At 53.9% G+C, this 12,330-nt stretch overlaps 1 protein-coding gene across 1 annotated transcript in view; it reads left to right on the top strand.

The window, feature by feature from the left end:
* FAM53B (family with sequence similarity 53 member B) overlaps positions 1-12,330 on the top strand; it is a 72,470-nt gene that overhangs the window by 16,347 nt on the left and 43,793 nt on the right. Inside the window, exon 3 of the mRNA XM_031020643.2 lies at positions 5,320-6,098. Within this exon, the coding sequence (XP_030876503.1) occupies positions 5,320-6,098 (779 nt within the window). The remainder of the gene's footprint in view (positions 1-5,319; positions 6,099-12,330) is intronic.

Raw genomic sequence — 12,330 nt, forward strand, 5'->3', positions numbered from 1 at the left:
CACCTTTGCTGTTCACGTAACCTGCCAAGCTTATTTAAATGCAGACCCTTCCCCCTAGACATTCTGTTTACTGAGTCAGGGCCTGGGCCTGGGAATTGCATTTTAACACCCCAAGGGACGCTCCTGCCAACCCAAGGGTCCCAAAACCACGGTGGGGAAAGCTGATGTAGAGCATACAGGTGCCCACTCCAGCCAGACCCGCAGAGCTTGGTACCCAGGGACAGAAGAGCTGAGCCTCAGCTGTAGGCGCGTTGTCCAGCACTGTCGTCCCAATCATGGTGCTGCCGCGGGCAGAGCCCGCTCTGCCCTCACGGGCCCTGTCCCGGGCAACTGTTTGATTCCTAGAATAGCTCTGCGAGGTCGTTACTGTCGCCCTCATTTTATAGACGGGGGAGCTGAAGCTCTGAGAGATTAAGTGACTTGCAGAGCTGAGGTTCAAACCCATGTCCACACCCTTCCCAACGTCCAGGTGACCCCTGCTCAGTGGACTCCCCAGGTCCGTGGCCATTGTCACTTTTGAAAGAGTCATCGCTGTCTGTGCAGAGTGGTATTGAATGGAGGGGCGGGGGTGTCCAGTATCCTCTCCTCAGAGCCCTGCCGAGGCCCTTTGTCCGGAGTGACGTCAGGGCCAGAAGTTCGAGGCTGTTTGCCATTAAAAAGTAGCTTCTATTCCTGTTTCTTTTGTCTGGTGACCTGACCCAGCAAATTGCTTTCTGTTTTCTGAGCGAAGGGGGAAAACACAAGGGCTAAACATAGCCCCGATTGTTTTTACTTTTCTTATGTTGTACTTCTTCAAGAGATAAAGATAGTAACAATTAAAATATTGTCTGCCCCTCAGACAGACCAAGTGGCCACCTGGCTGGTGTTGACACACAGTAGCAGCACTCAATGTTAGACATTGCTTTGTGTTTCCAGAGTATCTTAGAGCTCATACCGCTAGCCAGACTCCCGGCTGCTTCACACGCAACCATCCATGGCCTCGGGAAAGCAGGAAGTTGAAGGCAGAGCCCCCAGGTCGGACCTAGCTGGCCGAGGAGGGGTTACCAGTGCCAAGGATAAGGGACAAGTGGGACCAAATGATAACCCACGGCCTGCTCTGCAGCTTTTATCTGCACATTATCTGTTCCTTCCTCTACCTACCACCAGCTAAAGTCTGCTGTGTGCCAGGCTCCATGCTGGGCACTGGGGGGCCATGCTGGGTCTGTGCTCGAGGGCTCGTGGCTCAGTGGAAGCAGACTTGTAAATAGATAATTAAGGTTCAGTTAACATCTGAGCCATAAGATTGAAAGTCAGGCAAAGAACTGTGGGCGCCCAGTGGCTAATGTGGAGAAGGCACATCTACAGAGAAGGAGATGTTTGCGTTGGCTCTTAAATGATAAGGAAGAGATTCTTGCTGGAAGGATAAAGGCAGGAGAAGAACAGTCCAGGCCTTTACAAAGGTGTAAGGTCATGAAAGAGCTGGTGTTTGGCGGGGAAGCTGCAGATTCACTGCAGACACATTGCTCTCGCATTTAACCCCAGTGGACCCAGTTGAGAACTGACTCTTCATCATCCCCGAGGCAAAGGAATCTTACCGTTAAGGTCGTAGAGGCTTACCCTTAAAACAGAGTGGAGTGGTTCCTGCAGGCAAGCAGGAACACGTTAGAGATAGCCATCCAACCCCAGTCCCCACTGGGGATTTGATAGTGAACCTAAACACAGACGGAACACCCACCTCCCACACAGGGAATGCCTGTGCCCATTCCCACAGTTGTTTCATGAATCTTCCATTTTATAAGGAGTCCTCTTCAGGGCTGTGTACACAAACCAGGAGGAGTGTGCTTTCCGGGCTGTTCCAGGGACTGTCCAGGATGGTTTCGATTCTGCCTGCTTCTTGTCTGACTTCCGATGTCAGGAAGTTCGGTGTGCCTGGAGTAGGGTGAACTGGGGAGGCGATGAGTGGATGGGGTTTGGATGGCAGGCTAAAACGTTCTTTCTTTGAGGCCACAGGCAGCTGCATGGGGACAGACATGAAAGATGTGGGCCTCAGGAAGTTCTCTGGAAGCAGTGAGTCGGTGAGCCTGGATTAGGGAGGCCTGAGGGGTCCCGTCAAGAAGCCTCAGGATCACGAGATGGCCATGGGGGAGGAATGGCGCTGCCAGATGAGAGGGACTGAACCTTCATGCTTAACTGGCTCCCAGGTCCCCTTTCTTCTCATGACTTCCCTGGAGATGGGGACAATTCCAGGGCAGTGAAATTAAAATAGAATGGGAAGTGGTATCCTCTGAGGGTGGGATCAATTCTTTTTAATTTCACGGGTTTCCCAGGGCCTGGGATGGAGACCGTCTGTAGTGAGCCTCGGGTTCCTTAAGCAGGGCTACCATGCTGGGGCCCTCCCTGCTCTGTGGCTGGGCCCACTGGGTCCTTCTTCAGTCACCACATTCCCAGCCCATCTGGCGCCTCAGCGCCTTGTCCCCAAAGAGAAGTTGGTGGCCAGTGTTATTCTAAGGGAACTCCCTGAAAGACCAAAGGAGCAGACCTAGCGGAGGCTGGGGTCATAGGTCCTGACCCTGGCACAGCACCAGTGGGTTTGGTGGCCACGTCCCCCACACATTTGGAAATACATTTGTCCTTACAGAGAGTGTAGAAACTCTAGCAAAACAAATGGGAAAAAAATATAAATCAGCCAGCTCTCCCCCATTCGAGTATGAACGTTTTGGTTTATTTTCTTTTAATCATCACATATAACATGCATGTTTTACAGAATAGGAATCATGCTATCTATATAGTTTTTCTATCTTGTTTCTTTAGGCTTCGAATTACATATTAACATTTCTCCACATCATTAATATTCTTTGGAACTCTGCTGTTTTCATACTCTGTATTATTCCCTGATCATTTATATCACCAGCCCGACTGCAGGGTGTTTTAGTTGTGTTTACCATTTTACTGCCACTCGTATCACTTCTTTTTAAGATTTAATTTATGTATTTGAGAGGGAGAGAGCACGCGTGTGCATGCGAGCATGAGTAGGGGACGGGGCCGAGGGAGAGGGAGAAGAGGCTCCCCGCTGAGCAGGGAGCCCGATGTGATGTGGGGCTCCATCCCAGGACCCTGAGATCACGACCCGAGCCGAAGGCAGACACTTAATCAACTGAGCCACCCAGGCTCCCCCTTGTATCACTTTGAAGAACATCATTACATACAAATCGACACTTTTTTCTGAGGATAACTTTTCTTCTTGTAAATCAGCTAACAAGAGTGACTCAGTTGATGTTTGTATTTCTTTTAATTTTACTTTATTATAAGTTTACTGATCTTACAACTACTAACAAATGTCAAATTGAAACTGTTTTAAAAGAATCATGGCTGCTCTAGGGGCAGTGAGTAGTGAAGACGTACTTTGAACAACATAAACGCTACCTGCAAAAACGCAGTTTATGGTAATACTTTATCAGATTTAGTTAAAGGGACACGTATGGAGACTTGCCGTGCACCAGGGCCCAAGAAGATTCCTGGAGGAGGGGAATTGGACATTTGGTGACTGTCCTGTTTTGTTCCCAAGTGGCCTAACTGGGTTTAAGGAAGAGCCCTCTCCTGCATCTCCAGCTTCTGAGGCCGTCTCATGGGAGCAGCCTCTGGGCGGTTCTTCCCGTGTCCCCTGTCCAGGCTCCCAACACCTTAAGCATGTTTCACGACTGTGGCAGGGTGCCCTAGGTGAAGGAGCGGCACCTTTAGACCTGATTTGGCTGATCTTGGGCTTGTGAGGCTCCTTTTGAGCCTTACTGGTCCTTCCCTTTGAACCTGTCCAATAGCTGCAGACACTCAGCACGGGGTCAGTCCTTTGCTGTGTCTCTCAGTGTCCTTTGAGAAGTGACCCCTGATCGAGGAGATGGGCGTGTGGTCCTTGCTGACTGGCGCATTCATGTGGGTTTCACCGTGGTTTTCTGAGTGGATGGCCCATCCTGCGTGACTCAGAAACTCGCTGAGGGCAGGTCCAATGTTGGGCTCCCTGTGGTCCCCCTCGACACTGTGGCATGGTGAAAAGAGCAGGGCGCTGGGGTGGGCCAGCCTGAGTTAGCCTCCAGTCATTTTTCAACTGTGTGGCCCCGGGCCACTTACCCTCCACACAGGGCGCCTGGTGGGTTCCAGCCGCCGTGGGGGTTATCTGCTCAGTAAACAATGGCAGTGCCATGAGAGTTGGTGTGCATCAAACACCTGCCTGAATGTCATTTCAGGTTTTGCTTCTGTCCTTCTGACAACTGACGGACTCAAGCCATAGTTTTCTGTATGTTCCCCTCTGTACCGTTCATAAATGTGTGTAGATTTAAAAAAATAGAAACATGCCAATATGTGGATCCCTGGCAGCACAGGATATGGGTCTCAACTTTGCTTTTGTATTATAAACTTGAATACAAGAACTACGTCAGGTTTATCTGTGTCCTCCTAAGATCCTCAGCACAGTGCCTGATTCTTCAGTAGAAAAACACCACATAGTTCCTGAATATTTCACTAAAATAAAGGCTCAGGTGCAAAGTCAGCGTTTCCTAGTGGGGTTAGCTTATTTATTCATGTCTTCAAGTAGAGACCTGACGATGTAAGTTTAAAGCATCCCTGTATGTCTGTGAAGCCCAAGACATGCTCCTACAGATTTTACCCATTTTAAACATCATCGATCTCAGTGAGAAATCAAGTGAACACGAGGAACGTGCTCCATGACTGGCTGTCATTGGTGATGATGTTGATGTTGCAGAGCATTTTGATGGAGGAGGCATAAATCAGTACAGGTTCCAGTTTCTATTGTCAACAAGTATTCTAGAGATGGAATTTGGATGAGCTAACCTGCAGCACTGCCCGCCCCGTTCGACCTTGACCCTCCTAAGTACCAAAAGACTCCTCTTGGGTCATGGTCTTCTGCCAGGGCGTTGAGCCCCAGCTCGAGAGGGGATGGAACAGACATCCTGCCCCAACTGCTGCAGGCCAGGGGAGGGCTGGGGCAGGCCGGCTTCCCACCTATAACATGGGAAAGCATTTGGGTGAAAACTGTTGTTTTGCACTTTCCCGGGAGGCAGTGTGGAATGTTGGAAAGGAAGCCGCGCCAGGAGGCCTGGGGGGTACGTGCATCCTGGGCCTCGCTCTGCGCCTCACTCAACACCGTGGGATTCACATCCCCGCTCCGAGCCTCTGTTTCTCATCCATAAAGTGAGGTTGGACCGGATGGTTTTGAAGGGCCTTCCTGCCTCTAAAATCCTGTCTAAAATGGGCTCTTGGTTGTGGAGATCGAGGGCTGGCATGGAGGCCTTCTCAAATCCTGTTTTCTCTTTGTCATTTCTGAACCAGAAAATGACAGATGGAGAGACCTGGACAGGAAATGCCCTCTTCAGATTGAGCAGCCGAACGCCGGCATCTGGGAGTGCCTGCCCGAGAAGTGTCAGGACGGCGCCCTGTGGCACCGGGAGGCCGCGACCGCCTGCGCCGTGACCAACCTGATCAAAGACCTCAGCCTCAGCGACCACAACGGGAACCCCTCAGCGCCCCCCAGCAAGCGCCAGTGCCGGTCACTGTCCTTCTCCGATGAAATGTCCAGCTGCCGGACATCGTGGAGGCCCTTGGGCTCCAAAGTCTGGACTCCCGTAGAAAAGCGACGCTGTTACAGCGGAGGCAGCGTCCAGCGCTATTCCAACGGCTTCAGCACCATGCAGAGGAGCTCCAGTTTCAGCCTCCCTTCCCGGGCCAACGCGCTCTCCTCGCCCTATGACCAGGCGGGATTCCACCACCGACTCGGAGGTCAGCCCTGCCAGGGGGCGCCAGGCTCGGCCACCTGTGGACAGGCGGGTGACATCTGGAGCCCCGACCCGAACCCTGTGGGCGGGGGCCGGCTCGACATGCAGCGGTCCCTGTCCTGCTCCCACGAGCAGTTTTCCTTTGCGGAGTACTGTCCACCCTCAGCCAACAGCACACCTGCCTCGACGCCAGAGCTGGCCAGACGCTCCAGCGGGCTGTCCCGAAGCCGCTCCCAGCCGTGTGTCCTTAACGACAAGAAGGTCGGCGTTAAGCGGCGGCGCCCAGAAGAGGTGCAGGAGCAGAGACCTTCCCTAGACCTTGCTAAGATGGCACAGGTAAGAGCCCCAGCCCCGCAGGAGGCGTCGCAGGAGCATCTCGGTGCTCATGGGAGCCGCTCCTGGCCCTGGCCCATCCCCATCCCAGGCAGAGGCGGGGCGCCGGTTTCAGAAACGCCCGGAAGCGGGTTATGAGTCCTTGTTTTTTAAGTGCTCTTCAAAGAAAGATGAAATCAAGGTTCCTTTTTTTTTTTTTTTAGTGTCTGTTTCTCTCCGTTTAAAATCAGAGATGCCTTTTCCCTGTGAATGCAATGCTAGTGGTATTGGAGCAGACAGATGGTGAGAGGTGGGGTGTTGGTGGGGGGAGACCATTGTCATCAAGCACTGGTGACCCCCTTCCAGCATTTCACTGGAGCCTCTGTCCCAGGAACCCAGCCCTGCAGTGCAGGCCAGGATTCATTGTCACTCGGATGATGCCGATCCTGAGATCAGGACCATGGGTCATAGTTTCAGAGGGTGAGAGATGGGTGGAAGCACTTACTCATTTGATGAAACTGTTGACAGCACGAGACCATCCAGAAATTGTGATTGCCATCCTCTGTGCTACCTTTGTAATCATCCTCGCTGTTCACTGTAGGCGAGGCCTCTGGCCACGTGCCCCGTCCCTTGCACTTTATCCTCTGTGTCTTGGAGCCCTGCCTTGTGCTAACACTGAGCTCGGGGACTGATTTGAATGAGATGAACGTGGAGTGAGTACACCGTCTACGGGACAATCTCTGAGCCTGGGTGCCACCTGTGTTTGGTTCTTACCGAGGAGGCCTGAGCATGACAGTGAGGCTTGGGGACTAGGGTTGGCCCTTGTGACCCATCCAGTGAAGGACGGGTAGGTGTGGGTCTCTCTGTTCTGTGTCTAGAGGCCTTCAGGTGCTTCATGCTGCGTTTTAACTGTTGTCTTTGCTGGTCTTGTTATGGAAGCCTCGGTCACCGGTGGGTGTTAAGGGACAGAACCTGGCTGGCCTTGCTCATGCAGCATGTGGCCGCCTCTGGGCAGGCGGGCTCCCATGTCCACTCCTCTTTGTGGGCAGAATGGCCTTCCTTCAGTGCCCAGAGCTGCTTTTTCAGCTGGACCTCCTTTTGCTTTAGAATAAAAATGCAGCTTCTGTTGATGGCATTTCCTTCCTTTCTCTAGCCCCCCCTCCCAGCCTAGGGGTCCCCCCCCCAACAAAAGAAGAGGGTCAGGTGTCTCGAGTCTTGAGCATGCACCTGGTCCCAGAGTCCAGACTGTCTGGCCCTTTGCTCCAGAGCCTGGCCTGGCCTGGGGCAGCCGGAGGACAAGCTGGTGACATGCTGCGCCTTCCCCGTGCCACTGGGGCTCCACCCTCTGCCCCGCACTGGCCAGGTTCCGTCACTCCTCCAGGTGTGTCCCTTTCTTTTTCCTGAGTGGCGGACATTCTTTGCTTTACTAGCTAGACAACGATCAAACCCACGTTCATTTACGTTGGACACGCGACTGGAATTTTCCTTCCCTGCAGGAATTTAAAGAGGTAAAAAGGCTGGAAAGGTGACAGATTTAGGTGACTTTCTGAGGGAAACCCAGAGCCCTGAGTCCTGGCTGCGATAAATGGCTTCAGTTAAATTTTTTTTTTTTTTAAAGATTTTATTTATTTATTTGAGAGAGAGAATGAGACAGAGAGAGAGCACGAGATGGGGGAGGGTCAGAGGGAGAAGCAGGTTCCCCGCCGAGCAGGGAGCCCGATGCGGGACTCGATCCCGGGACTCCAGGATCATGACCTGAGCCGAAGGCAGTCGCTTAACCAACTGAGCCACCCAGGCGCCCCTTCAGTTAAATTTTTAATGTTGAACTTATTTTATGAGCTAATAAGCTAGATAGGTAATAAAAACAACTTAAACATGTTATTCTGTTTTACTGCCCACAAGCTGGAGGAACAGCACTGGCATCACTAAAGACATTCCCCGTCCTCACTTGGGTAGAAACTGCTTGAAAATATATTGCTCCGTGGGGCTGTGCCCAGATGTGTAGATTGCTTCACTGGCTCCAGGCAGGCCTCCAAGATCCTGGGGAGGCCGCCCTGATTCCGCCTGCTTTTCTCTAGCCAAGGCCTGGGTAGGGCAGAGTCTGGGGAAAGTGAAGACGGGGCCCCTGGGAAGGGTGTATGCCAGGAGGGGGAGGCCAGAGCCCTGGGGATGGGCCCTGAACCACCCCGACCATGCCTCTAGAGCCCCAGCCAGCCCTCTCTCCCCGGGGCCTGGCCTGCTTTGGCTCCCCAGCTGGGTAATTTGTGGCCTCATGGACCTTACTTTTGCAGGAGCTCTGAAAGCCGGGCCTGAGGCCACCCCAGTGCCTTTGCAGAGAGCCCTAGATCCAGCCTGGAACATGTAGGACCCTGTGCCTGGGAACCCCACGAGCCGAGCCTGTCACCGGCGTACAGACACCTGCTCACTGCCAGGTGACAGCCCATGTGGGACTGCTACCCCCAGATACCAGTCTCTGTGGGCTGTGGCTTTCTCAGCATTTGTCACTGCCAGGGAGGGAGCAGGGTCTGCGCATCTCTGGAAAGATAGGCTTGCACCAGGGTCAGCATGGCTCTGTTTCTCCAAGCTGGATCTTGGACTCTTTTTCATAGGTCTTGTGATCTTGGTTTATAAATAATCACTTATTTGGGGGGGGCGAGGGGTGCTCATTGAACATTTCTGTGAAGGAGCCCCTTTGTGTGTGTACATCTGCGACCAGGTGTATGAGATTGGTGCAGAGTGTCTTTTCGGTTGGAGCGCCTGGGAGTTCTGACAAACCCCAGCTTCCTGCAGGCGCTCTCTGGGGCTGCACACACGTGCCCGCACATGGGTGAACACGCAGGCGCTTTCCTCCGGCCGTGAGGCAGGGTGCCCAGAGCCCCTCCGGCCTTGCCCATTACAGCCCCTCCCGAGATCCTTCTGGAACATGGTGTTCACTTTTGGGTCTGCATTTGGGGGCTGGGGGGACATCAGCACATCGGAAGGCCTCCAGATGAGCGGCAGGAGGCTGACGGCCCCAGGCAAACTGCCTCACGTCTCTATGCAGCACATCATTCCACCACCGCAGCTGCTGTTGTTGCTACTGCCCTAGGACTGTCGGGGGGAATAAGGGAGATAGCACACGCGCGTGTGTGTGCGTGCACGCCCTTGTGTGTACACGCCTGCGTGTGTGCGTGCATGTGCGTGTGTGTGCACGCCCATGTGTGCACGCATGTGTGCATGCATGTGTGCGCACGTGTGCATGTGTGCGCACGCCTGTGCGTGTGCGCGCGTGTGTGTGCGTGCGTGTGATGTGTCAGCGTGTACACGTGCATCTCCGGCTGGACGTGCAGATGTGTGTACGTATGAACGTGTGTGTGTATCCGTAGCTCTGAAGATGTCTGTGCGTGTCTCGTTGCCGGCCTGCATGCGCGCACGCACACACACACACACACACACACACACGACCTGGTGCCCTGGCTGGTGTGCAGCGAGTGCTGACCGTTACCGTTGGCGTTGCTGCTGCACATCTTGGGGGGAGGGCATGGGCTCGTGGCGGGCGACTCCAGAGGCGGAACTGGGAGAGAGCCTGAAGGTCCCAGGAGGCACACTCCGTGCATTAGAAGGGCTCCCTTTTTTCTGTATCTGCCTGTCTCTTTCCTTCTGTTTTTCTCCTCCCTTTTCTGTCCTTGCCATTTACTTCTTCTTCTTTGTTCCTCTTCTTGCCTCATCCTTTCCTTTTGAAAATGGGAAGGAGGCCTGCCCTGCAGCTCAGCCCAGCCCATGGTGAGCTTCGTGCTCAGAGCCAAGGGGTGTGAAGTGGTGACAGAGTCGGAATCACTACTGCGAGTGGAGACATGATCCTGGGAGCCCACGAGAGGCCCTGCCCCTTCCTGGCTGCATCTCGGGACGTAGCTGTCCAGCCGGCGGGCAGTGAAGCCAGGGCGCAGGGGGTCCAGGGGTAGCAATTGCTTTCAGACTGTCTTTACTCACGTCTTCTTTTTTTAAAAGATTTTATTTGTTTATTTGACAGAGAGAGAGAAAGTGAGAGAGGGAACACAAGCAGGGGGAGTGGGAGAGGGAGAAGCAGACTCCCCGCAGAGCAGGGAGCCCGAAGCGGGGCTCGATCCCAGGGCCCTGGGATCATGACCTGAGCCGAAGGCAGACACTTAACGACTCAGTCACCCAGGCGCCCTGCTCACGTCTTCTTAAAACCTCAGTACCCGGATCATGGGCAGGGATGCCGAACGAGCCTGCAGGTGCCCCAGCCATCTGGCTCCAGAGTGAGAGAGGGTGGTTGCAGAGAGGAGGGCACCCCAGTGGGAGAAATGCCGCCAGGACCCAGGCCAGGAAGGCCCGCCCCGTCCTGTTAATTGTCATCGCAACCACTCAGCTCTGGGAGCAGCTGCTTGAAGGCAGCCCAGAGGGGCAGTCGTGCCTGTCCCTGCCCAGGTCACATTTTGCTGACCTCCCTCTCAGCTTTCCCCACATGACCCCTTCTGCCTGGTGTTTTTTGTGAAGCCGAAGCCTCCTTTGCAGAATGACAATGTGTGTCATTGAGAGCAGGGCCCAGCCTGAGCATAGGAGTTGTTTACTAGCGGGACTTTTGCTGACATGATTTGTTACTGCTTCTCTGAGACCTGGCTTGACTACCAAGCATTGGTAGACTCCCAGCGAGACCTGAGCTATGCATGGCCATTTAGACACAGATCACATGTGTGTGAGCAAAGATCTCAGAAGAAAGCAGCAGTTAAAAAGATTACCCACGGAATGCCGTGCCCCTGGGCGTCCCAGTCTTGCTGTATTTTTAATTCCAAGCTGGTCAGCTTGTAAGAGCAACAAATTGTATTTCTCAACAGTGCTTCAAACAGAAGCGAGACATTTGTGAGGAGGGGTCGGGATGCTGAAACAGAGGTTTGATTGATCACAGCTGCCCACACACTGAGTCCTCAAACCTCCTGGAGCAAGCCCCAGAACAGGCAGCAACTGTTGTGGTAGCAGATGTGTGAGGGGCCCAAGCAAGCTGGCGGGGGGCGGCGCGGGGTAGGGGAGCAGCACGAGGTTAGGTGCTCTGCCGAGAGCTGGTCCAGGCTGAGTCCGGGAGACGAGTCTGGGACAGCCGGGTTGGCTGGGGCTGTGGGGGCTCTGAGGGGTAAGGAGTTGCTGCCGGAAGCTGTCTGGGGTATCGCAGATGCTCATCGGCAACCCGTGGCTCTTTGTTGGCAGGCCGTCCCTGGGTCAGCCTTCCACTCTCCGCCCTGCTTGCCAGTTGGGGTTGCCTTTCACCATGTGGGGTGGCCCTTCACACCCCTGGCTGCACGACCGCCCTGCTCAGGCAGCCCCAGCAGCCTCAGCCAGCTGTGCTTTCCCTTGGCAAAGTCCCTGGGCTCGGGCCTGGTGTGCCCAAGCCTTCAAGGCCTCCTTCTGTCTGCACTGCCCCCGGCCAGCTGTGCTGCTGGTTTTCGTTTTCTGCTGCCTTGTACCCGTAGGTCCTTCCTGTTGGCCTGGGGAACCACACTGACGGCAGACAGAGGCACTCAGCGAAGGACCGCCCCTTATGGCACAGAGTACAGGTGGTCATAGAAAGCCCGGGATTGCTAATTGGAATGAAATAAATGCTAAATAAAAGGAAACAATCAGAATGGGCTTGAACAAAGGAAGAGAGTCTTTAAGACTTGGATTGCCAGAGTGGCGCCTGGGTGGCTCAGTCGGTTAGGTGTGTGACCCTAGATTTTGGTTCAGGTCATGATCTCAGGGTCGTGGGATCAGGCCTCCGTGTTGGGCTCCACGCTCAGCTCAGAGTCTGCTTGTCCTTCTCTCTCTGCTCCTCCCCCTGCTCACCTTCTCTCTCTCTCTCTCTCTCTCTCTTTCTCAAATAAATAAATAAATAAAATCTTAAGAAAAAACCAAAAAAACAAAAAACTTGGACCGTCAAGGGGTGGTTGGCCAAGGGTGGCAGCTCTCGGTGCTGATCAAGCACATCTGTTCCGTGCTCCTGACAGACATTGCTAATCGATTGCAGCAGTCTTTCTGGTTGAACTGGGAGGCCTTAGACTCCATCCGTCTGTGATCTTGGCAGCCACTGCTGATCGATCTGCCCTCTGTCAGTCTCCTCACTTGAGGGTGAGGCCTCTGGAGTCCCGGGGGAGTCGGTGACTTGCCCAAAGCCACGTGGTTCTTTAGGACTCCTAAAGGCTGGAACCTGGGCTTCCTGACTCTGGGTTCAGTGCTCCCCCTGCTGCTGTGATTTGTCCTCCACGAGGATGGCCCACTTGGCCTT

Source organism: Leptonychotes weddellii, chromosome 6 (genome assembly GCF_054177405.1).
Source record: "Leptonychotes weddellii isolate Sample4059 chromosome 6, ASM5417740v2, whole genome shotgun sequence".
NCBI classification, from domain to species: Eukaryota; Metazoa; Chordata; class Mammalia; order Carnivora; family Phocidae; genus Leptonychotes; species Leptonychotes weddellii.